Source organism: Dysidea avara, chromosome 15 (genome assembly GCF_963678975.1).
Source record: "Dysidea avara chromosome 15, odDysAvar1.4, whole genome shotgun sequence".
Classification (NCBI taxonomy): Eukaryota; Metazoa; Porifera; class Demospongiae; order Dictyoceratida; family Dysideidae; genus Dysidea; species Dysidea avara.
Genome location: NC_089286.1, coordinates 867,973 through 893,484, shown reverse-complemented (window position 1 = coordinate 893,484; position 25,512 = coordinate 867,973). Strand labels below are relative to the sequence as shown.

Genomic DNA, 25,512 nt, shown 5'->3' with positions numbered 1-25,512 from the left:
AAATGCATCTACTGTACCTTGCTGAGTGCAGATGAGTGCTGAATAGAATTACAAAGTTGACAATTGGAGCTGGCCAAAGTTGTAAATTCATTGTAAATTCATTGGAGTCGGAAGAGTGTCAGAGGAGGCGTAGGCTAAGGATGGGTTGATGATAGTTGATGATAGTTGATGGTAGTTGGCCAGGATGAAGCCCAAGTAACAGCTGGTCTCAGTGTTTGATATTTTAAGGTGAAGCAGCAACTTAATGTACATAGTACACTAAGCTAACACCACTTGACATTTATTCTGCATATAGTGAATTTTCTGTGAGGCTTACTATTGTACTAAATGAATGTGCTCACTTTGAATCTGTTATTAAAGACAACATCCAGGAACACTTGCAGGCTAAAAATGTAATACCACTTCACTTCTGGAAAATCCTGCTCAACTCAACTACTACTGGCTATGAATGATTGGACGAAAGCACTAGACATTGGACACTCAGTTGATATCCTGTATTTTGACTTCGCTAAAGTTTTCGATTCTGCTAACATAAGCATTTAATCTCAAAGTTGCAATACTGTGGTATATCCGGTAAACTTCTCAGAACTTTCTCATGGGAAGGAAGCAGAAAGTTGTTCTGAACAACCACAAATCAGAATGGTCAGATGTACTTAGTGGAGTGCCTCAAGGCTCAGTCTCAGGCCCTACACTGTTCAATATCCATGTTAGTGACATGCCTTTAATTGTTAACAGCTCTGTTGTTCAATTTGCTGATGATGATAAAATGTTTAGAACTATTAAGTTAATTGATTTCCATCAACTTCAGCAAGACATAAATGTCCTTTCTGAGTGGGCTAAGAAATGGCAGTTGTATTTTAACATTAGTAAAGTAAATGTAACTGGTTACAACTGGGACAACCACATAAATTTGGTGAATATACAATTGACGGCATTACTATCACATCTTGCAATGTTGTTAAAGATTTGGGAGTATAAATATAGTCAACTGAAGTTTCATGATCACACCACAGCAATTACTAAGAAGACCAATCGTCTTTTAGCAACTATTCAAAAACCTTCCAACATTTCAACAAAAACACAGTTGTTAACCTCTATAAATCTTATATTCGGCCTGTGTTGGAATATGGTAATATTGTCTGGGGACCTCAGTATATCCTTGATTAGCAAAATATATAGAAAGTGCAGAGAAGAGCAACCAAGTTGATCCAAAAACTTCAGGATTATGCTTATGATGACTTGTCTTGTTGAATTAAACTTGCCATCACTAAAATACTGGAGGCTTCGTGGGGATATGATAATAATTTATCAACTCCTGCATAATAATCTTAACACAGATCCATCAGAATTACTAACCAGCAAGAGTTCATCAATAACTAGTGGTCATAATTACAAACTATTTAAGCCACAATCATCTACAAGAGTGAGATCTTCATTTTTTTTACTGTGAGAGCCATTAATGGTTGGAATAACCTACTTACTCATCACGTACTTAACGCACCCTCGTTGAACGACTAAATTACTTGAATGTAGCTGGTTTACTTTCTTGTATGGTAACTTAAATTTAATTTTTGTTTTATAACCTGTATAGTTTTTATGATTTAATTATTACTTGAATAGGCAACAATTTTTGTAAAGATCAGGCTTTACAGCCTCCTTACCTGTACACCTAATACTAATACTAAGCAACTCAGGCCTAAAGCATGCAGATAAACTCTGAGTAGCAGCACAACATTAATGGATCTGTTGTTCTTTGTTGTAGACTATCGCCTAGCTGGTAGACAATGGGCTGGGACTGGGGGGGCCAGTTTATTTCTGTGTGAGTCCTGTGTCTACACACCTATTGTAAGTACACAAACACAAGAAAAAGTAATTACCTTTTTCATAGCAAATGGATATGTAGGCGTTTCAGCTGTGAAGCTCCCACACGCAGGTCAACGCTCGCCACCAATAATATATTGCACTATATTTATAAATACTTTTCTAACTACAATTACGATGCTTCCTTCCTGTTACTAACCTCGCTGTGCTACACGTAGTTGGGTTTCGAATCATAACTCAGTGATTTGTAATCAGATTCATCTGTACTACTGCAAGAACTTTCTATGATGATTATTCCAGCTACACACTGATTTTCAGCTCATTGCTCTTAGCGGTTTGCCTGGTAGGAGTGAAAACTAACAGTTTTTTATTTCTAAAAATCGATTGCGTAATTGTGACACTGGTTGGGTTTTGTGTCATATCTCCATGGTCTTTATCTTGATTCTTTTCAAACCACAAAAAGGCACTCCTACGATGGTTACTCCATCTACATAGAAATTTTCAGCTCATTCCTTCAAAGGGTTTACCCTGTGGGCGTGACAGACCTTAGACATTATTTTACACAAATAATCAATCATAACTCCGTGAAGGTTCATCGGATTCCTACCACAGTTGGTACTGAGATCTGCCTTAATGAGCCCTTCAAGTGTGCCAAATTTCAGCCCGATTGGAGCACGCATTCATGTTTTATAGCAGATTTTGCGAAGCGTGCGAAATGAAGAAGTAGAAGAAAAAACGAAGAAATTAAAACGAAATTTTGTTCGCTTGTATCTCGAAAATGGCTGGAGCGATTTTCTTCAAATTTGGTATGTATACTCCCGTAACTGGCCGGCACTTCTCTAGCAAATTTGGTTCCAATCAGAGTAGGGATCACAGAGGTACATAGGTGTGAAAATTGCGTTTTCTTTCTCCCTGTTAACATACTCACGGTGTGGCGCGCTGCCTTCTTGGGCCGCACGACACACTATCGTGTGTCTTGATATGTTCAGTAGCTTCCTTGTACGTTTTAGTTACAATACACATGGTAACCCTAGCCTCTTATGGGACAAATAGTATGCTCATAGGAACAAATAGTTTGCTTTAAATAGAGAGACTTTCTTAACCCTTAAATTCCCACCGCATACGCACGCAATGTATTTGTTGACATAAATGTCGTAGTTTTTTTTTTTATAGCACTGAACGCGAGCTTAGCGATAGTATACACATCAGTAGCACGGGAAAACCCTATAGAACAGCCTAAAATAGCAATTTCCTTATAAAGCCTAGTGTAAGCTGTGAGCTTTTTATTGAAACAAAGGCACGCATTCATCCATCTTTATTTTGTAATGGCCAGTGACAGTATTCTTTCACTCCTTTTCCGCCACGGTCATAGTGAATCACAGGACGAAGAAAATGTTTATCCTGGCGTGTTACCTGCGACTAGGGCCAGTGAGCAACCCGTGGCGGTACAATTTCAGGAGGATTTGCTTTATCCAGACGAAGATCAAGCTGCTAATGACAAATTAGTAAGTTTTTGATACATACACTTGTCTTGGTTGGTCAGGCAACTAATATACAAGTTTATTCTTTTCAAATCAACATTTTATAGCGCCTCCATCTATTTCGAGGAAGAGGAGAGAATTACAATAGCTATATAATGAATAAATGGTGTTGCCTAACCTTCATTGCCCTAAGTTTGGCATAAAGTGTTGTGTTTATTGTTATCTACAGGTGGAGTCAGTTGTAGACACACAATACACAGCTCAAGATGTCAGCAGGCTGCTTGACACATCATGGAGTGATAGTTCAGCTTCTACGGACGATGAAAATTCTAGTGACAATGATCAATCGGATTTTGATTTAAGTGATCCAGAAGCAATGTTCCAAGACATGGACAGTTCAGCCATAGTTCCAGAACCAAATGAGACAAATAGCACTCTAAGTGTGTTCACCAGTATACAAATTTCAGATAATCAACCAAGAGCTGATGGATATCAAGATGATAACCATATGATACTGGGTCACTTTCAAAGCAGTAAAGATGTTAGTCCAAATACCGAAGCAAGTAGAGGAATTAATTTTTCACATGGAAGAGATCGAGCTAGGAGTAGGACTCGACAACGCGGGAGACAGTGCCAAAGAGGAGATAAACGAGGGAGACGAGGGCAAGGAAGGGGAAGTCGAAGTCAAGGAAGTGACCATGGACAGTTAGTAAGTTTGAATCAGGAGGATACTTTGCCAGTGACAAGCATCCGTGTTAAAACAGATAGACCAAAAGAAGTTTTTCCATTCACTCCTGCAATTTCTCCAGACTTTTGTTTACCTGATGGAACTGATACCTCTGATCCCAAGACACTCTTCAAGTTGTTTTTCGGTGCTGATATTGTGCAGTACATTTGTAAAGCTAGTGATGAGTATGCTGAGTCACTGAAAGACAACAGAACAGTTACATATAAATATTACAAGTCCATGACTCCTGATGACTTCTTAAAAGTAGTTGGTATATTGATCCATTTTGGGTACAAAGAAATTCCTAACTATCGCTTGGCATGGTGTCAAACAAGTCTATACTATGATCCTTTTGTTGTAAAAACCATGAGCAGAAATAGATTTGAAGGTTTGATGTATTTCCTTTATGTGGTATCACAGGTGGATGAACAGCAATTCAAAGATGATAAAGATAAATTGGCCAAGGTTCATCCATTGTCTGATCATATAAATGCAAACTGCCAATTATATTGCCAGCCAGAAAAGGAGTTGTCGATTGATGAACGTATGGTTCGCTCTAAAGCACGGTTCTCATTCAAGCAGTATATTAGAAATAAGCCAACAAAATGGGGCATAACTATACTAGTCCCACATTGGCTATTGATTTGTTCAGTCTAAAAACTCGTCTGACTGGAACCCTAGATAAAGGAAGAGTTGGGAATCCAGGGGAAATTTTTACTATGCTGGAAATGCTGTCTGAAAAAAATACTCTAACAGAGGTGATGGATTCTATGTGCGGGATGACTGTGTAGTTTATTCTGCATGGAAGGACACTAAAACTATAGTTTTGCTTTCCACTGACATGTGCATGCATCCATTTTAGACACTGTAACTACTGTTTACCTTGAGCTAGAGCTTTCATTTTTGCAATGTAAGGTCACAACTGGTAGCTAGACATAATACTCTAACCATATGTGATCTTAGTAGTAGCGTAATTGTAAATACACATGTATTTATAAATACCTAAAAAATGCATTTAAAAAAATTATTTTTTGTTACAGGTTGCCACTGAGAATTGAGACTTCCAATGATACACCTGGATTGCTGTGCTAATAAGCTTCAGGCTGAAATTTATTTCAAAGAAATATGTTGAAATATACTCAAGTTACATGTTAAAATGTTTACATATGTAATATAAGTAAAAAGTCAATAATGTTAAAAAATACTACCATTTCTTCTTCCTTTTTCCTCTTCCTTTAACAACAGTGCTCCCTATAGGTCGGCCTACTTTAACTTGATGTTCTAATACCCTTCTCTGTTGTTTCCATTCTCTTCTGGTGGGTAAGAAGTCCGGTTGGTGCCATTTAATGAAACAGTCACGATCTCGAAAACAGAGTGGGACAATGCACTTTGAACATTGCCGAGTTGTATAATGCATTTCATTGTTCACCTCCTTACAGTATACACAACGTGACCTCTTCTTGCTAGCACACAGTTGATGTTGTGACACCAAGCCAGCATCATTACTGGTGTCTGTGTCATCATCTGTGACGTTGTCTGCATCTTCATCAGTATCATCAATGGTGTCCTCAAAGATAAACGAACAGCTACTTTTGCTCAATGCTCTTGCTAAATTTTCTCGAAACTTATAGTGTGACAGTGGGTTTTGCTCTAGTTCTTTATGAATGATGTAAGCATTGACACATGCTATGTCAATAAAATGAAAAAAAGAATCTTCCAATACTTTCTTGTCTGTCTCAAAACATTATAGTAATGTATTAGCTGGTCAGACTTGTCTACTCCTCCCATAAGTTTATTGTAATGGTAAACAGGCTCGGGGATGGGAACATCTTTTTTTTCATGGCTAGGTGTATCGAAGCAGGGCATCAACATAATTGGTATTGTTCTCTGTGACACTATGTGGTAAATGTGACTTGTAGATTTTTCTTCTGTTGTGCTTTACGCTATTGTAGTAAAAGTAGTTAGTAGTTTTGCTATCTAGAACAATGAAGTGCTCTTTTCGGCTAGGTTTATTGTGAGTGGTAGTGGCTGCCTGACCCTGTCAACCAAGGTAGTAAACAAGGTTGTCTCTGTAGTTAATCAATGTCTCAACAGCAATGTTTTAGAGTGGCTAGTGAGTTGTGGCCATTTCTATACTGCTGTAAGTGTCTATATGAATTTAAGTTGTGATGTGATAGATGAATAGACAATAAAATGTTATGTCAACCAATGTGCCTGTTTTTAGGGTTAGGTTATCACAGAAAGCCATGTATTGGCATCCACAGTTTTGGGAACTAAAACTCAGAACAAACTATGTCGAGAATTCTGTCTGTCTGTCTCGGGGAGGCTCTCATATATCAATTGTAGGAGACTTGGTGGGGGTAAGCCATCTTAAGAACCTCATCTAACCCAATGTGTTGTTGGTTAAGCTCAGGCATGATGGCTGAACGGACAGTTGGTTATGGGAAACAATTGTAATGATTTAATGATTGATAATGGTAGTGATTTGTTACTACAAATATCCATTCAAAATTAAGTGTTAGTTATTCTTTATTCTTATGCTTTTGTTTAGTGGACTGTCCATCTTGTGGCTGTCCTTGCCTTTGTTCTCACTTTTTCTTTTGTTTATCTCATCATTGATTTTGGCACTTTCAACATTAGCACGTGGTAGAGTGGACTTTATGTCTTCTAATCGTGTGCATACAGTACCTTCATAACATCCATGCTTGAATATTTACTACTCCCTATGTCAGGTTTTATTGCTAAATGAATGTATACATGTGTGGGTGACTGCGGCTCTGTTTACATAATATCTAACCTGGTTTCTTTGGTTGGTTCACTTCATTGTTTTTGTGTAATTGTTGTTTGCATATTTGTACATGTGCGTTGGATGCATACCTTCTTAAGCTTGCCAGGTCCACCAAATTTTGTAGTGTCATGGCAGTATTTACATGTTTTACAGTTTGCAGCAGTGCAACCAGCACATTCCCCACATCTAGCTCATTTGTGGCCTATTGGAAAATTAACGATGGAATCATTTTGTATACAATAAATACCAGTTGTGATCTTCTTGACACATCCTCAGTGGTACACTTGTCAGCTTGCTTACTTCTGGGGGTGATCTTAATGTTGGCATCCTGATTATTATCTGAAATATTGGTATTTGCATATACGTGTATATAATTATAATTCTGTATATCATGACACCTTGTGTATTTATACCTGGTGGTACTTGAGCTGGTGATGGTGGAGCTGAGTCCTCTTCTGTTTGAGATTCAGTAACTTGGGACAATCCTGTGACTTCTACTTGTTGTAGAAGTCACAAGATTGTCCCAAGTTCATTTCTTCACCAGCACTTAATTCCTTTGATATAAATTACATCATGTGTGTAGTGTGAGTATCTCAAAAGTTATATTCACATTAAGCTGATACCTCAAATGTTGAATGAATTCTTAAGACCACAGCTCAAAGTATGTACTCTCTAAAAGTATTTTAGTATGCTGTAGCGCTGTGTAGTGGACACCATTTTAGAAACTAAACTTTCAAAACCAGTCCATCACAATTACTCTGCAGTACTAGTTAGGTATAATCAAGCCCTTTTACATTTCAGAGCAACCTGAGACAATGTTTCTTCCAGTAAAATATTTAAGAACGATATCTAATGACTAACTGTCATGTGCAGCCAAATATAACTCAACTATGGTTAACAATTTAAGTTTGGGATGTGCATTGTTGTCTTCCGTATCAGCTATACAACAATACAGTATCATAGATTTACGTTTCCTCTGTGTCTCATTTCTTCCATGTATTTGTGGGTAACATGTCAATTGCTTCTAGTACTGGCCATCACAGTTTGTAATAGTTAATTGTGTTATTAAGGACACATTAGAAAACACTTCCATAATAAGGATAGAAATTTTGGTCCCATCAGGTTGGCTTCGTCTCTGAAAGAGGTAACCCTCTATAATACACACAAAGTGGCCAGAAATCTGGGTGGTCCCAAGGTGTCCATTATATAGAGATTCAACTGTATTTCTTTCATAAGTGGACTGATGCATGCTTCAACACCACTGGAAGTACGTATATCAAACACTATGGTAGTGCTGTTTAGTAGGGTTCCCCCTTAAAGTAATGTGCATCGCTAAAAATGGTGCATCTAGAAACCATCATAGAAAATTTGTACGTAATGAAAATCACTCTATTCAATATCAAATACACCATTAAAACAAGAGAACACTTACAGGCATCTAGATGTGGAATTTTAAAAAATGTTGAGACCTATCATTTTGTCAAGGCTAGAGGACAAACAAAGCAGCACATGGCCACCATTTTACACCACAATGACAGGTGGACGTGCCTTTTGTGATGTCTAGTTTTGTCTACCTTTTGCACTAAATGGTCATCATATTCTTCATTCCAGGAAACCATACAAAAGTACTGTATCGGCACTTTCACTGAAGGAGTGTACGTACACATGACCTGATAGCTGCATTGATCAGTGGTGAATATCATATCCTTGTGTAATTCACCATTACTCATACACATATGCATAGCTTTACGATACTCTCCCATATATATGTACGTATATTGCTTATGTAATTGGCGTAGGCATGCTGGTGCTGAGGAGAAAGAGAAAATTTTAGACAAGCTTACCAACAGTCAGATTGAGGTATGTATGTGTAGTGTGAACAGACTATTAGCCTTGCACATGCACACGCACATAATTGTATTAGGCACGATATAGAATCACGTGATTGTTGATGTTGTAATGACACGTTTATATGTGATTGATCCCGAATTGTACATGGTGTCAGAAGTGGGATCAACAGCACCCTACCAGTAAAAGACTGATGGCTACTATGAATATCGACCCTCCCAAGCCGTTCAACTTTAAAGATCCGGACGATTGGCATAGATGGAAGAAACGCTTCCAACAGTGTCGCAAAGCGTCTGGCCTTTCAACTGGCAGTGAGTCACGCCAAGTCAGTATGTTACTTTACTGCTTAGGCGAAGAAGCAGATGATGTTCTGACTTCTACAAACATAACGGAAGAGGAGTACGAAAGGTTTGACGATGTATTGGCGAAATTTGACCAGTTTTTTAAGGTCCGACAAAATGTTATTTTCGAACGAGCAAAGTTCAACAAGAGAGCACAGCTGGAAGGTGAAAGTGCTGAACAATATATCACCACATTATATCACCTTGCTGAAACGTGCAACTACCGGAATATGAAGTCAGAGATGATTCGTGATAGATTAGTGGTTGGTATCCGGGATCAACGTCTTTCTCAGCAATTACAAATGGACCCTAACTTAACCTTAGAGCAGGCAAAAACTAGAATACGTCAAAAGGCAGCTGTTAGCCAACAGCAAGAGATTTTAAGGGAGAAACCAGAAGTGCTACCTACAAATGACCTAGAGGACATTAGGTACAAGCGTAGGAATTCTACTAAGAAACCAGAGAGCACGTCGTCACGTACTGAATCATTTAAAAACTGTACATGTTGTGGAAAGGGTAAGCACTCAAGAGATAAATGTCCTCCTCGAGATGTAGCTTGTTATAAATGCCACAGACGAGGACATTACGGTAGTATGTGCATGTCAAAGAGAGCAGCTGACACAGTGGAACTATACGATGACCCAACTCGGCCGTTAGGAGATGTTGAAGAAGAGGAAGATGACAATTTCCTTGGTGCTGTAACTACTCGACAACAGACACAGTGGCTAACAGACCTCAGGGTAAATGATTTGCCAGTTACTTTTAAAATTGACACAGGGGTGGAAGTCTCAGCAATTAGTGAAGCCACCTTTACTCAGCTACAAAATGTCAAAATAGAGAAGACCACTAGGAGATTGTATGGTCCAGTTATGTCACCTCTGACCGTATTGGGACAATTTACAGCAAGTCTCACTTCCAAGCATGTTTCCTGTAAGCAGAATGTATTTGTGGTAAAAGATCTAAAGTGCAATTTATTGGGGCTGCCTGCTATCACATTGTTTAACCTGGTATCAAGATTAGATTCATTGCAACTCACAGCTAAGGAAATCCAGAGACAATATCCTCAGCTTTTCCATGGTCTTGGCACATTTGGGGAGGAGTATGAAGTGTCACTTGCAAAAGATGCCAGACCATTTGCGCTCCACACAGTCAGGAATGTGCCACTACCTTTACGCAATAAAGTGCAAGCTGAACTTAATCGAATGGAATCACTGGGTGTCATCTCCCCTGTTTGTGACCCCTCTCCTTGGTGTGCCGGCATGGTGGTGGTCCCAAAATCTTCAGGACAAGTGCGAGTATGTGTGGACCTCAAACACCTAAATGAGAGTGTCCAGAGAGAATTTCACCCCTTGGCTAGGGTAGAAGAAACCCTTGCCCAACTCACTGGAGCTCAAGTGTTTTCGAAATTGGATGCCAACAGTGGGTTCTGGCAAATACCACTTGCCACAAATTCACGTCTGTTGACTACATTCATAACCCCCTTTGGGCGTTATTGTTTCAATGTGTTACCCTTTGGCATTACCAGTGCCCCGGAATTGTTTCAACGTCGCATGAGCTCATTGCTACAGAGATTGCCAGGAGTGGTTTGTGTGATGGACGATGTCCTGATATTTGGCAAGGATCAAGGTGAGCATGATGCACGCTTAGAAACTGTGTTGAAGTGTTTGGTTTCTGCAGGAGTAACTTTTCCAAACTAAAGTAAAATTCTTGGGACACATTATAAACCACAAGGGTGTCATAGCTGATCCTGCTAAGACAAATTCAGTCAATCCCTGGTAAGGCATGCATTGCACAGGAATAGCATATGGCTTCTTTCTTCTGTGCTGATCATAAAGACCAATATATGTGAAGCTGCAACACGCTGATATCGAGTCACACCCTTGATTAAAGTGACTAGCCTTTGCCGTACTGATTGTAACTGGCTTGGAATATTACCTTCTGTTTCTAGGTTATCCCTCTGGATCTTATCTTTCAAAAGTTTTATCTCACTAAACAACTGCCTCCCTGTCTCATTAAGCTCATTCAACTCTTCGATTTTCCAGGCTAAAATTACCATTTCCTTCTCGTTCTTCCTTGGAGATACAGTTTTCTCTGAATATACATTATTGGATTTGATCAACTCTGCAAAAGAGATGATTAAATGGTTAGGTACTATGCATGTTAGAATGCATACCAGATTGAACAAACTCCAGATCTTTACTGAGTGAGCTTAAAGCTGTAGTCAAATCCTGCACTCTGCTTTCTCTCTTAAGCTCCATTGCCTTTGTTACATCTAAACGTTGTTGGTATGCTTTGTACTGCTTCTGAAGGGCTCCATCAGCTAAATCCACATCTCCGCTCCACTGGAGCTTGGTGGATTCCTTCAGTCCCTTAACAATGTCGCATCTGTCTGCTTTTAACCACCACCATGCCCCCACATTACATTTAGCAGCTTCATCAAGAACTCTTAGCTATTAATGAATATGTCATTATGTCACAGGTCAAGCAGTGCGACAAACCTGTCTTCGAGAGTCTACTGTCGTGTCACTCATTGAAAAATCGTACCTCAAGGACCTCTCTGAAACAGCAGGTATATTAACCAAAGCCTACAAAATTGGCACATAAGAATGTATCCCATATGGGCAAGCAACAATACCTCCATAGTCTTCTGACTCCGAGATGTACTAAAACACATTCCTTCTGAGTCCTGAGCTGATGGCACTGTACACCACATAGGGCCACGATGTAGTCTAACCCATTTCTGCCCAAAGTGGCTGTACATCGTCTGTTGCCACAAACGGTAATCTAATGGGCAAGATTACTGGGTTTAATATAAATCTAGCAAAACATCAATCCTGTTATTAGTTTACCTGCTGTAAGTTATCAGCAGCAAAAAACTGTGCGATGTATTCAACTAGCCCCATGGGCATGTAATGGACAGGAAATCGGGAATCACTTTTGTCCAGCCTTAGGGTTCCTATCCCTTTAGCAAGGTTATACAGTACATTTGTTCTTCCAGCATCTGATAGCCGGACCATTGCATTTGCAGCATTGCTCAGAAAGTCAGCAGGAACTGTGAGTAAAAACTGACTCATGTAGGTTGAGAACAGTTCTGATAAAGCTGCTAGCTGACATTCTGTTTGTAGCTGGTTGAATATGTGACACACAAAAGCTAAATCGACAGGAGTTGTCTGTACACCTTCTGATTGTACAGTACGAGCTGGAGATGCTGACACTTGTGCTATAGTAACAGACTCTCCACAGCACCAAGTTTCTGCATCCTTAGGTGTTTTGTACCTTGGATATTATTTTAACATAAACTTAGAATATGAATAAACAGAACTGCAAATACCTCTTAGCCAGCCATCCTGTAACTTTGCTTCGAAGAGCATTAACTGTAACAAAGATGTTTAAGTGAACTTTGGGGATCAGTCAGGTTTGCAATGTACCACTTCTGCGTACACCTGGTGTGTTTGCCCTTTGTTTCACGAATTCACTGGCATTGATCCAGAACTCCTGGTGTTTGTTTGCTGGCCACTTTTCACCTGGTGTGCTGTGGAACAGTATGAATTCTGCAAGTGCCTTCAGTTCTTTCTCCGTCCATTTCTCTTTGGAGTCACGGGTGGTGTTAGTAGCACTTTGAACAGAGCCGATCAGCGTTCTTGGCTGCAATATTACTGAATTTGACTGAAGCTGCTGGGATATTTCATCTCGAGGTGATTCCTGAGCGAGTTCCTGAGCTTCTTGCTGGGTCTCATGGTTTGCCAGGTGTCTCAATGGAATTCTTTTCTGTTGCCTGATAGGAGTACAGCCTGTAGGAGAACCTCTAGGTCGTTTACCGACAGATAAACTCTCGTCACAACAGTTTTCGTGATCCTGGACTGGTGTCACAGATCTCGCGCAATTCAATTGCGCCATTTATTCCCACTCATGTGATCCCACAAACCTTTAACGGACAAGTTAACCCTTTATATTTTGGGGATGAAAGGGGATAATCGTATGATTGGTTTTGTGATTAATCAATGTTCCTATTTATGCTACTTCTATGTAATAAGACAGAGGTTTTAAGTTCACAATGTAAAACATCGAGTCACGTGAGATCGTTTCCGTCCTCCTCTGCTGTGTATATACTTATGATATAGTTTTTCTAAGTGCTGTTTTCTTTTGCAGTATTTTTTGGTGAGCTTGTTTGAACAGCTCTAAACAACTACTGGCACGTGCAAATCCTCTTACTGTTACAAAGAGTTCCACAATCTTGGCTAGCAAAGATTTTTCATCATCCAGTCCGCTACTGCAAAAACTCCATTGAAGTAAGATGTCTTCATTCTGCAAGATGGTATTGATTAAACTTTGCTTGGCTCCTTCCCCTTGTTCCTCTACATTTGCTTTCGTCCATTTACTTTGTATTAACTCCTCCATTATAGCAAAAAATGTGAATGTTTGGTCATTCACTAACCAAAGACCACCCCTGTCAAGTGTATTGGTCCAGTCCTCTGATCCTAAATTGACATCTGAATTATCACCTGCCATTTCTGATAAACGAAGTATCATAGCATTTTTGTTGGGATTAATAGAAGATTGAATTGTATCACGTAGTTTTCTACATGTATACCCAGCTACATAACGGACTGCATTCTGCTCTACATAGTTTAAACTTCTGCTCTGCATAGTTTAAACTTCTGCCATTGTATCTCTTTGACCTTACTGATGCAGTACAAGCTGAGCTAGATGCAGTAACTGGGAAAGCTTCCTCAATAATTTTCGTAAACAGCTCTTGTGTAACATATTGATAGAACGCTGGATGTGCCTTTTCCACTTTTATCAAGCTCTCTAGAAATTGGTGCCAGCAGTTGTTAAAGCCCTGCAAATCCTTTTGTAGTGTGTTGAATGTTTGGAGTTGAATTGAATTGAATAGTCTGTAGAATAAGACTACAATACATTACAGTTAAATCCCAACATGAGTAGGATGTTCTTGTTATCATCAAAGCTTTCAGGCTGAAGCTGAGGTGATGATAACAGTCATATCCTAAGCATACAGGTGTAGTTTAACCAGCTTCTATTCTAAGCAGTACTTGACTTCATAAACAAAACTGATTGTTGATAATGATAACTATGTGTCATGACACACTGTTATGTAATTATGTTGATTTTGGGGGCACTACGGAAAAATACAGGCACCAACACAGCCACAAGGAAGCCGCATAATGCTATCGCAAATTGTTGTCAGAATTTTAAAGGAAAGTCCATGATGTGTGCATTGTACGTACTGCATGTGGTGAAAAGGCACATCTCGGGATGAAGCAACATGAAACAGTGAACAAATTAATCCCATAGCCTTATCCATTGTTGAGTTATGTTTGGCTGGAATCAGTTCATTATTCAATCAATGTAAAATTTTGTTAAATAGAAAAAGTTAAAATTCCATAAAAACCCATAAAAACTTTTGAAAGAGTTTGGGGTTGGTCTGTGCCTAACCAATGCTGCCAAGCTGTCATAAATGGAAATCAAGGCTGGTTTTAGGGTGGTGTTTTTAGCTGGAAAAGCCCAGTTCTTCATGGTCCCTGATATACAGTACTACTGTGCTGTATGATGATTAATTTTGTGTCTGGAAACACTCCCCAACTATCAATTACTGAATAGTGAAGTTCAGTATGTTAGCCTGTTTCGCAGCATTACAAACTAAGAACAGCATTAAGGGCAGGGCTTGAAAATTAATGATTATCAAGACTAGCCCCTATGCTAAAAGCCTCAGTGAAGAATGAGTATCCATGAAAATAAAATTGCTGAAATTTGTCAACCCACAAAAATTATATACCTCAAAAATATGTATGTATACAGTATCTATGTACACTACGCACCTCTCTGGGGATCAGCTACTGACTATTCATAAGCTACCGATTCTGTATAAGCTATGCTTCCATTTTCTACATCCTCAATTCTGTCGTATTGCTCTTCTGGAATTTCTGGAACTGCTGATTCTGTTTGCTCTTGCTGTTTCTTATGTTGGATAGAATGCACATAGTGGATGTGCTTACAGATGTGGCCGTTGTTATAATTGTAGCATCTGTTGCCACATTTGTACATATGAATACAGAGGCAGCTACATTCCTTTGCTGTACAAATCATCTGATTTGATGAACACTCTTCACAAGGATCATTTTGGCAGAGTCTAAAATGATTTTCCCAGGTTATTGTAGTTGCCGCACGTGTGCAATAAGGGACATGGATCTTTACACTGTCGTCCCTTACTCTGAAAAACTATTGTACCCCCGACAGTAATTTCCTAGATGAAGGCCTGGCCTTGTTACCATACATATATGTAACATCAGTGCATTTCAGTGTTCGTTTATTTCAGTGAATTACCACTTGTGTTGCTAATAGAACCCTGTGTTTTGAAGTCTAGTTTACAACTTGATGCTCTTGACAGCTGCTTGCAGCATGCAGTGTAGAAACAAGGAGCATTAATGTACCATAATTTAGTTCTGCTGATATATTCATATATGTAGTAACCTTGAGTTTTCAACAGCTCATCTGGAGCAGGTGATAGATCAGTTAGCACAGGCATCAGTTTACCATCATAGTCTTTCTACCCCCATGCAGTTGGCTGCATTCACTGGCATCACCTTTCCACTCTTGTGTTTGGAATTATACACGGAAACTGTGATATTTAGCAGCAGCTGAAGTAGGTGGCAAAGTTTGTGGAAGAACAACTGTAGTGTTTTTAGCTACCTATTCACAAAAACGCTTGTATTGGAAAGAGTTTAATCCTTCCTTTGGACTTCTACTGTATAAATCCACTAGTGCTTGCTCTCCTGCAGCCACGATGTCATTTGGTGTAGATGCTACTGCACTGAACACTTTGGCCTGCATTTGAAAGTATTTACTGGACTTTACCTTTCCCAATGTCATATAGCTGTGGTGTTGTGTCACATCCAAGTATTGCATGAAGGAAGAGAACATTGTAGCATATTTCAATGCCAAGTTTCTCTTTGACAGCAGTTATGTTCCACACCCTAGGTTTCATAGTGGCTCTGGTTTGAAAAATATGTTGTGTGATTCCAAGCAGGCATGATAGCACAACAATAGAAGAAGATCGGTGTCATCACCAACTAGCACAGTGTCTGCTACTCTGGCTAATTCTACTGCTTTTTGACAATCATCACATCAGCATCTCCTGAAGCATGGTACACTTTACAATTTCTTTCCAAGAAGCAGCTAAGTATATTAATGAACTGCTACTTGTTGGTGCTGTTCAAAAAGTACCCTTCTTCATGTTCAGCTTCGTATCTTTGGTGAATGACATGTGAGAGGTCATCAACAAAAGATATGGTACATCTGAGGAGGGCCAAAGGGTACTCCGGTGTGGCTGAGTCATTCACCAAAGATACGAGGCTGAACATGAAGAAGAGTACTTTTTTATTGAACAGCACCAACAAGTAGCAGTTCATTAATATGCTTAGCTGCTTCTTGGAAAGAAATTGTAAAGTATACCATGCTTCAGGAGATGCTGATGTGATGATTGTACATTACAAAAAAGCAGTAGAATTAGCCAGAGTAGCAGACACTGTGCTAGTTAGTGATGACACTGATCTTCTTGTATTGTTGTGTTATCATGCCTGCTTGGAAACACACAACACATTTTTCAAATCAGAGCCAAAAAAGCCACTATGAAACCCAGGCTGTGGAACATAACTACTGTCAAAGAGAAACTTGGCTTTGAAATATGCTGTATACAACATTCTCATCCTACATGCAATACTTGGATGTGGCACAACACCACAGCTATATGACATTGGGAAAGGTAAAGTCCAGTAAATACTTTCAAATGCAGGCCAAAGTGTTCAGTGCAGTAGCATCTACACCAAATGACATCGTGGCTGCAGGAGAGCAAGCACTAGTGGATTTATACAGTGGAAATCCAAAGGAAGGATTAAACTCTCTCCAGGTTTAGTCTGCATAGCACATGTCTATATTATACACTTTACCTACAGATTGTGGATGGTATGTTTGTTGCTTCTTGACGTAAGATGTATTAGATGCCTCTTTTTCCTTTTCTTTCCATGCATGAAACTCTGCCATGCTAGTAAACTTCAAACTCTTTTTCTCTGCATGTGAATAATATGAGGGTGTGTGTCATATAATTATTAGGATACACGTTAAAATAACCAGGTGTATGTGTATAACCTAGAACAGTGACACCATCATAATATAAAATAATCACCACAAAATGCTGCAATACTCAGCATTACTGTACAGTGTATATCTATCTACCTAGTCAATGATCATGAACTTCTTCACAGTGACTTATCAGCTCCTTGTTTGTTCTATAATTCTTTATTCCACAGCTGAAAGGACAACGAAAGTTTCTTGTACATTCATCACAGTCTATTCCGTGGACTTGTTTAAGATGTTTATTCAGATGGTACTTCCTTCTGAACTTCTGAAGGACTTTGTACATCTGGAGCACACATGCTGTGATTGTTCCACCTATGTATATTATATAGTATGGTTGTATCTTGCATAGTGTGCATCACTTGACAACTTAATAGTAAAGCTTAGCTTGCAAGTATATGTAGCCTTCAAAGCATAGGTTACTTGGCTATGGTACTTATAAACTAGCCATGTTTTAAGCTATGCTATATCATAGATTATATATTCTCTACTGGCTATATCTTCCAGTCAATTGTTAATGATTAATCTTAATCACGTTATGAATTTAGTTAACTATGCACGAACACGAATGATGTGTCTAATGCATCAGGTAAACTAACTTGATCAACCTTTCCATCCTTTGTCTGATGTTCTTCCGTTGTACACTCATCAGTTTCATCCACTGAGTGAGATTCCAGGTGATTCTCCATCATCAGGCAGACTTTAATCAAATGGTTTGCGCGCGATTACTATTACGTGTTCATGCATGCACGTGATTTTAGTTTTAATTTCGCGAGGGGCTTCTTGCTGCATAATGGCATTCAAAATAAAATAGCCCACTTTCACTTTATAATGTTTTCACAGGTATCAACTATACATTAAAATACTAAAGCTAGCTTACTGGTGATAAAATGCATTCTTTACAGATCTCCTTCCAATGGATTGTTGGAGCTGAAATGTCTTCACTGCTTATGCTATACAACATAGCCCGACAAGACTGGACCTACATATCAAAATAAGTTTTTTTAAGCTGTTAGATATGATAGAGTAAATGTACTTAAATCATAATATTATGACATGCATGCAATAAAGCAAATAGCAGTGATATTTAAACATGGATATATCATGATGGTTTTGTTTTTGTTCAAACGTTAAATAATTTTATATGAACTATTTAGACAAACAATATTTTTTTGGTGATGTGCTCTTCTAAGTGTATATGTTTACTGTATATATGAAACATTTGCTGTGGTGCTGGTAGCTACTGTAAACAAATAATTAGTGAGTCAGGTACTTTGATACTGAAAGCTAATAGCTACAGTTACAGTAATAAAGGCAGTAAACTACACAGTTAATGCTGGGACAGTTGTAAGATATAGACATGCAAAAAATAGTTATGTGTGAAAAATCATTGCATATGAGCAACAACAAAAGTAAATTATACTGTGCATGTATGCATACATGCAGTACCTATGTCATAGGCAGTAGGGACGGGGGAGGAGGGGGCCATGCATACAACCCCCACACATACACTTTTAATGCTTGTAACAAACGATCAATATACTCTAGTAGAACATTCTTCACATTCACATACTCTAATAGAACAATCACATTTTATGCCTAGCTCTTTAAAATTGTAAGTAACTACTCATGTAATAACACAGTGGAATAACTTAAAATGCTAACTCAGAGCTTATAAAATCTGAAAATTCTCCTGGCGGAATGCCTCAGATCTCTAAAATGGCATGCGTGATTCTTGTATGCCTTAAACAGTCATTACCAAAGTTGCCCCCACTCTTTGGCCTGCTCCACTGCCCCTGATACACGTACGTACCTCTACTGTATATATATACTGTATTAAATAGAAACTTACATAATCTTTGTGGCTCATACAGTATAAAATGGCCATTGTTCCTGTGCCTTGAAGCAAGCCCCAGTGGCTCCTTTTCACTCAGATCAATGTACACTTCAACAAAAACTTATAGAGGGAATCACTTCTTAGAAAGTCAGCCTTTGCAGCCAGTGTGAATCCTTGTATCGTTCAGTAAGATTCTCCTTGTCAACATTAACACACAGTGCAGCAATTGGTGGCACTCCTGGTCCAGTTGGATCTTCCTGTATGTGTTTCTTCAAGTTGTTAACAGAGGTGGTGTCTAGGTGGTGTCTAGTTTTCTTAAGATCAGACTGTGGCTGCATCAGGTTACTAACAGGCAGTCAAAACAATCCTACATGAAACATGAAACTGCCTTGTAATTTGTAAGTATAACATACCCATTCTCTTTGATAGTATCACATCATCAATCGTGTTTAAATGAACTGGTGACTGGCCATGGTCTGCACTTGGAAGCTGGTTGAACAACCTCAGAGTCAACACTAACAGTGGACTGTGTACTATGACTGCTAGATCTTTGCCTGGATTCTGGGGAGCTATTTTCACTACGATGCACAGATTGTTGTGTTCTTGAATCTACCCTGGTGATTCATTGCCATACAGTGATAAATTCTGAGGTGTTAGTGGTAGCTTTAAATTCTTCACTAAACGAGCTCTTGTTCCATTCAAAGTTTTGACGGTTCACCATAACTTTTGTACCAGACTTAAATATAATTTGTACTAAGAGAACTAGTTCACAAATGACGTGGCATTCCAATTATAATTATAGCTAATATTTACAAAATAACTGCGCTAAGTGGATGGCTTGAAATATCAGAGCCAGTAGTGGCACATACGTTATAATTGACTAGCTATACTTATCGGTCGATAGAAAATACCAAGTCATAATTGACATCCTTGATTGGCAGCTACGGTTTTCATGGGAACCACTATAAATATTATGGGAAATCTATATGCAACAAAGATGTACATATCCTGCATGCTCACAGAAGATTTTCTTGGCCCAGAATTGCAGTGAGTGGATAGCGTAGTTATATAAAATGTAGCAAATTCATGTAGTTTAGGTTTTGTTGTTTTTTTTTTTAACTTTGCATGCCATACTCACACAGATATTTTATAGAGTCAGGTTGTGCATGGTCACATGAGACCGAGGTCTGTGTAATGTATTTCCATGTTGATAGCTAACAAGATGAGAAATTACAAAAACTTGAATTAAGAAATAACTGCTGAAAAAAGTATCTAGAACTCCAGTCAATTAATCTGTTAGGGAAATAAGACTTTTGGTATATTTTGACCACGCTATAAAAACAGGTAATATAACTCAAGTTACTTTACATACAAATGTAACGTGTTACCTAAGTAATATAGTTACTGTAACGAATCTAATATTACGTAATATTATTACTACAGGCAACGAAGTTACTAATCTTGTTAGTAATCCACTGACTAACGTCTAGCCACAAGGAAGTAATGAAGCCTACTAAATACCAGCTTCTTACTTATAATCAAGATTTGCACATTGTCCAACAATGCAATCATGTCACGTGATAAGGTGGTAGTTTCACACATACCAGCTTAAGGGCTGTGGACACAAAGTAATATAATATGTAATATTATTATAGTTACTATATTTTTTGGGTAATATGTAACTGTAACTAAATAGTTCAGTTGCAAGTAATGTGTAACTAGTTACTTTTAAAAGTAACTTGTCCAACACTGGTGACTGGGCCTGCAAAAATAGGGCAAGTGGGCACATATTACCTATTTTTTCAAACTTTCATTATCCATAACCCTTTGTACTATTATGTTATAGCAATGTAATTTTCAGCTCTTAGTATGCACTAAATTGGCTTTACGACAATGCAAATATTCTGTTTTAGTATACCAAGATATGACCTTTAGTACGACAGGGTGTAGTTTGTGCCCACATGCCCTGTTTTCTCAGGCCAGGTCACATTATAGTTAATGAATTGCTGACTACAATAGTAGGCTCCTAGGCATGACTCTGTGCTGTCACATTTTTATATGTGAACGGTTCAAGTAAAAATGGAACACATATACTAATACTAATTATACTGATTATAATTTACAAAACGGATGAGGTAATTGTGGTAAGCACAGATAGTTGTGTCATAATGGAACATCTTAGCTATTGACACTAATCCATCCTTACCATATAGTTACTGTATCTATTACACATCAATTAAAACATCATTAACATGCTATCAAATACATAATATTATTTGTACTGCTTGATTGTTTCAGTATACTGGTTACATTGCTATGTAGGTGTTATACAGCAAGTCACTGTTGTATGAAAGGATTACCAATCATTTATTCAATGCTTAACATAGACATTGCAAGACACATAGCTATCATACTCCACAATAATTGTACAGAGCCCAAACATTCCATCTTTTGCTATATATAAAACAACTTATCATACCAGTGATGCAAGTGATACCAGTGCTACCAGTGATTCCCATGATACCAGCAATACCAGTTACCAGTAATATCAGTGATACTGTGATACCAATGCTACCTGTGATACCAGTGCTACCAGTTATACCTGTGCTACCAGTGAGACCAGTGCTATACCAGTGATATTGTGCTACCAGTGACACCACTGATACCAGTTAGTGGTAAGCAACCAAGAATATTGCATAACATCAATAACATTGGTTAGTGCAATATACCAGTGTCACAAAAATTCTCAACATATCCTGTACTCCACTGACCCTCAACTTTTTCATTAATCCAATTTGGATACCCTTTCACTTATTGCATCGCACAGGATTTACAAACTCGTTTGTTAGATCAGTTACTAGCTTAGTTAGTGAAGGTCTTCCTCCACAAAAGATTGAATTTGCATGTTAAAAATCTTAGGGAAAGTCATGCTGAAGAAATTGAACTGCAGCTGACTAGCATCTTACGTGGACACAGCCAAGTAGACAGTGTATCAAGTCATAATATTGTTAGTTTAATTATAAAACTATTCCCAAGCAATGGTATTATTGCTAGATACTTTAGTATTGTGTTTCAACAAAATGAGAATTTATACTCTACACATATGATGAATTTGGAGGTATCTAATTGTATACGTCTTGATCACACATTTAAGGTTGCCTCTAATATTGGATATTTGTGTCTCGATTGTAAATGGGTAACATTGTATACTAGCATATTTATAGTACTGAATAAAGCTGGACAAGCAATACTTCTCTGGATGAAGTAAAGCCACTACTAATCAATGTTAAACAAAGGAAATACTAATCAATGCCACTACTAATCAATGCTACTACTAATGCCACTACTACAAAGCCACTACTAATCAATGCTGACAAAGGAAATGTTATCATTTATGTAGACAACTGCTGCAACTGTCAATCAAAACTGAAGGCAATATTTGGTGAGGATGTTATCAAATTGGATGTTTTTCATGCGGTGCAACGAGTAACATGTGTATTGTTAAGAAAGAATCCCCCATCCTTTGCAACCCCATGCTTTCATGTCAAAAGTGATACTGCTGGCTGGAACATGTGACTTACCAGCCAAATGTATGGTCTTAAATACGATACAGTTTAATGGACAACACGGCTGTTCCAAATGTCTCCAGCCCGGTATTTCCTATTACATAGGTGTATGTCAACGTACTCTCACATCTTAGTGTTGTTCACGGTGATCCAAAACGTACAAAGCAACAATACCATGTAGATGTAATGGACGCCCTCTCAGATGGAACAATTGTTCACGGTGATCCAAAACGTACAAAGCAACAATACCATGCAGATGTAATGGACGCCCTCTCAGATGGAACAATTATTAATGGATTCAAGGGACCCTCATGGCTGATGACTTTAAACAGCTATAACATCATAGATGGTACTGCTATTGATTACATGCATTGCGTCTTATGGAACGTGGCTTGCGTGTCATACATGATGGTTGCTGTAGTCCTTCTAAACATTTGTTGACTGTTGATGCACTTCTTCCAATGTACTCTGAGCTAAACCAAAGAGACAACAATTGCACACATTAATCGTGTTCATACACACTTCACTTGTTTCGATCGTAAGTTATGAGCAGCGCCTGTAATTTATTTCCCGTATTGTTGGACTTTCACATCAGACTGTTGCCCACCTAGGGAGATCTGCAGGCTTTGGAAAAGTGCTCTGATGATGGTTCAGGCTTGAGTCCAGCTACAGAGAAACATATTTACACATTACTGATGAAAACTAATAAAAGTATACTTGAGCAAGCTTAGGGGTTAAGGCTGCCAATATGGCTGTGCAAAATTGATACTTTCAACTTTCTGCAGGGTAATTTGTTTTTAGCTGAACTCTCTACGGGTGATTCGTTTGTGGCTGATCTTTCAACAGGTTGAGTTGTTTCTAACTGATATAATTAGGGTGATTTGTTTGTAGCTGAGGTGACTTGATCTCTCTACAGGTGTGAACAAGTTAGATCTGCTCGACTGAAGTTCACTTAGTTGGTTTTGATAGCATTTAAAGCTCCCTCAAATTGTGGTTAAGTTGTTGTTGTGTTGACAATTTGTCATAGCAAACAATTATATACCAGTAGCATGCATGCAGTTGCACTTAACTAACACCATTTATTGCTATATCTCCCACTGCATTAAAACAATCGAGATACTCTAATAGAGCAGTCAAGTAACTACTCTAATAGAGCAATCAAAGCTACAGCTTGTAGTCACCCTATAGTTAGCTATAGTATTTAGTAACTATTTACAGTTTAAAGTATTGAATTTATTGTTAAAAATAGCCTAAAATCAGATCTCAGAGCTTCTAAAATCTCAAAATTTTCTGGAGAATTTTCATCAGATACCTTATATAGCTACGTATACCAATTTTCAGAAACCCCCTTTTAAAAATACTAGATCCGCCACTGCAAGGGTTAATACCAGGAAGGTTATTGCATTTCCTTAATTTGTGAACAAAAAGGACAAGATCTCAAAGTTTGAGATCTTTTGCAGTGGGGATACAATCCCCTGCTCAATGCGAGGTACACTTAGTTCGTGACTGGATAGATTAACAATAAAATTCTCAGCACAGGTAACACAATTTCTAATATTACATGTATACAAGGAGTGGTGATGAGAGATATAATGCTCTTCTTCTGGTTTGGAAGTTAAAATCATAGTTTTTAAACCAAGGTTGACTGTATGAGGCGAGCTCCAAAAAAGGTGGGAGGCAGGCAAGATGGTGTTAAAAAATTGAAAAGGAACATATTGAGATGAATTAGGCCAAGTTATGGGCCATTTAGGGCTCAGAATCAAACTTTCTGTCTTGGGTGATAAGACCAGTTTTCGCTGATCCAGTCACATATATATGTGACCGAATTTGCGAAAAGGTACCTTTTTCACACATTTGACATACCAACAAACAAAATGTCATAACTGTTGACTCCTTGCACTGATTGACTTTCTTTTTGTATCAAAATGTAGCCACATAATTTAGGCATATTCATGGAAAATTATAGACACGTGCTTGCAATGATACATAAGTTACAAAGTTTGAAAGTTGAAAAAATGGGTCAAATTTTATGTGTGAAAAAGGTACCTTTTCGCAAATCCGGTCACATATACTGTACAGTAGAACCTGTCTTAGTGGTCACCTGTATAGAAAGGCCACCTCTCTAAAAGGCCAACTTAGGCCAACTTTAAATTTCCCCTAGTGAGACATTGATACAGTAATCAGAACAACCTGCCTACTAAGGCCAAGTACTTTTGGCCCAAAGGTGACTGGCTTACAAAGGTTCCACTGTGCTGCTCTATGATACAAACATGAAATATTGTACCTCGCAAAACACTAGTACAATTTCTTTCATCAAACACTGCTGCCTGTGGTTGACTGAATGCTGCATTGACTACCACTGCCTATGGCTGACAGGACACTGTATTGACCGCCTGTGGTTGACTGAATGCTGTGTTGACCATCGCTGCCTGTGGGTGACTGGACACTGTATTGACCACTACCTGTGGTTGACCGAACGCTGTGTTAGCCACCGCTGCTGACTAGACACTGCATTGACCACTGTTGCCTGTGGTTGACTGGATACTGCATTAACCACTGTCACCTGACTGGACGATGCATTGACCACTGTCACCTGACTGGATGATGCACTGACCACTGTTGCCTGACATGACACTGCATTGACCACTGTTTCCTGTGGTGGACGACCCACCAAGGCAACGTTGCACCCTTGGGCTTGGCCAACAGCACCCTGGCAACGGGTGCATGTCGAATTCGCAGGGCCTTTCTCTGGTAGGATGTTCTTTTTGGTCGTCGATACACACTGCAAGTGGCCTGAATACAACAAATAATGTCTACCACTACAGCTTCCAAAACTATTTCTGTCTTAAGAGAAGTTTTTGCCAGGTATGTTCTTCCTCAGCAACTTGTTTCTGACAATGACTCTCAATCCGTTGCCAACTATGAAGCAATCCTCAAGGCAGGATTATCTCA

The 25,512-nt window shown here is 38.6% G+C and overlaps 2 protein-coding genes across 2 annotated transcripts; one reads left to right on the top strand and one right to left on the bottom strand.

Moving 5' to 3' along the window:
- The first annotated feature begins 3,001 nt into the window (after positions 1-3,001).
- On the top strand, positions 3,002-4,686 carry LOC136245956 (uncharacterized). Its single transcript, XM_066037409.1, has 2 exons — positions 3,002-3,326; positions 3,532-4,686. The coding sequence occupies exons 1-2, from the start codon at positions 3,147-3,149 to the stop codon at positions 4,684-4,686; spliced, it is 1,335 nt and encodes a 444-aa protein (XP_065893481.1). The 5' UTR covers positions 3,002-3,146.
- Positions 4,687-11,044: 6,358 nt separating this feature from the next.
- On the bottom strand, positions 11,045-12,910 carry LOC136246028 (uncharacterized). The gene is made up of 7 exons (XM_066037479.1): positions 12,435-12,910; positions 12,338-12,380; positions 11,856-12,282; positions 11,642-11,790; positions 11,505-11,591; positions 11,180-11,456; positions 11,045-11,127 (listed from the first exon to the last, which is right to left on the bottom strand). Exons 1-5 carry the CDS (start codon positions 12,901-12,903, stop codon positions 11,552-11,554), a joined length of 1,128 nt encoding a protein of 375 aa, XP_065893551.1. The 5' UTR covers positions 12,904-12,910; the 3' UTR covers positions 11,045-11,127; positions 11,180-11,456; positions 11,505-11,551.
- Between the last annotated feature and the right edge of the window lie 12,602 nt (positions 12,911-25,512).

Bases quoted from the DNA above. Each gene is read 5' to 3' on its own strand.
- LOC136245956 (XM_066037409.1), top strand. From the start codon at position 3,147: ATGGCCAGTGACAGTATTCTTTCACTCCTTTTCCGCCACGGTCATAGT. The intron at 3,327-3,531 runs GTAAGTTTTTGA...TGTTATCTACAG, and splicing joins AAGCTGCTAATGACAAATTA to GTGGAGTCAGTTGTAGACAC.
- LOC136246028 (XM_066037479.1), bottom strand. From the start codon at position 12,903: ATGGCGCAATTGAATTGCGCGAGATCTGTGACACCAGTCCAGGATCAC. The intron at 12,381-12,434 runs GTACATTGCAAA...TCTTTGTTACAG, and splicing joins ACCAGGTGTACGCAGAAGTG to TTAATGCTCTTCGAAGCAAA. The intron at 11,592-11,641 runs GTATTGTTGCTT...CCAATTTTGTAG, and splicing joins GGAGTCAGAAGACTATGGAG to GCTTTGGTTAATATACCTGC.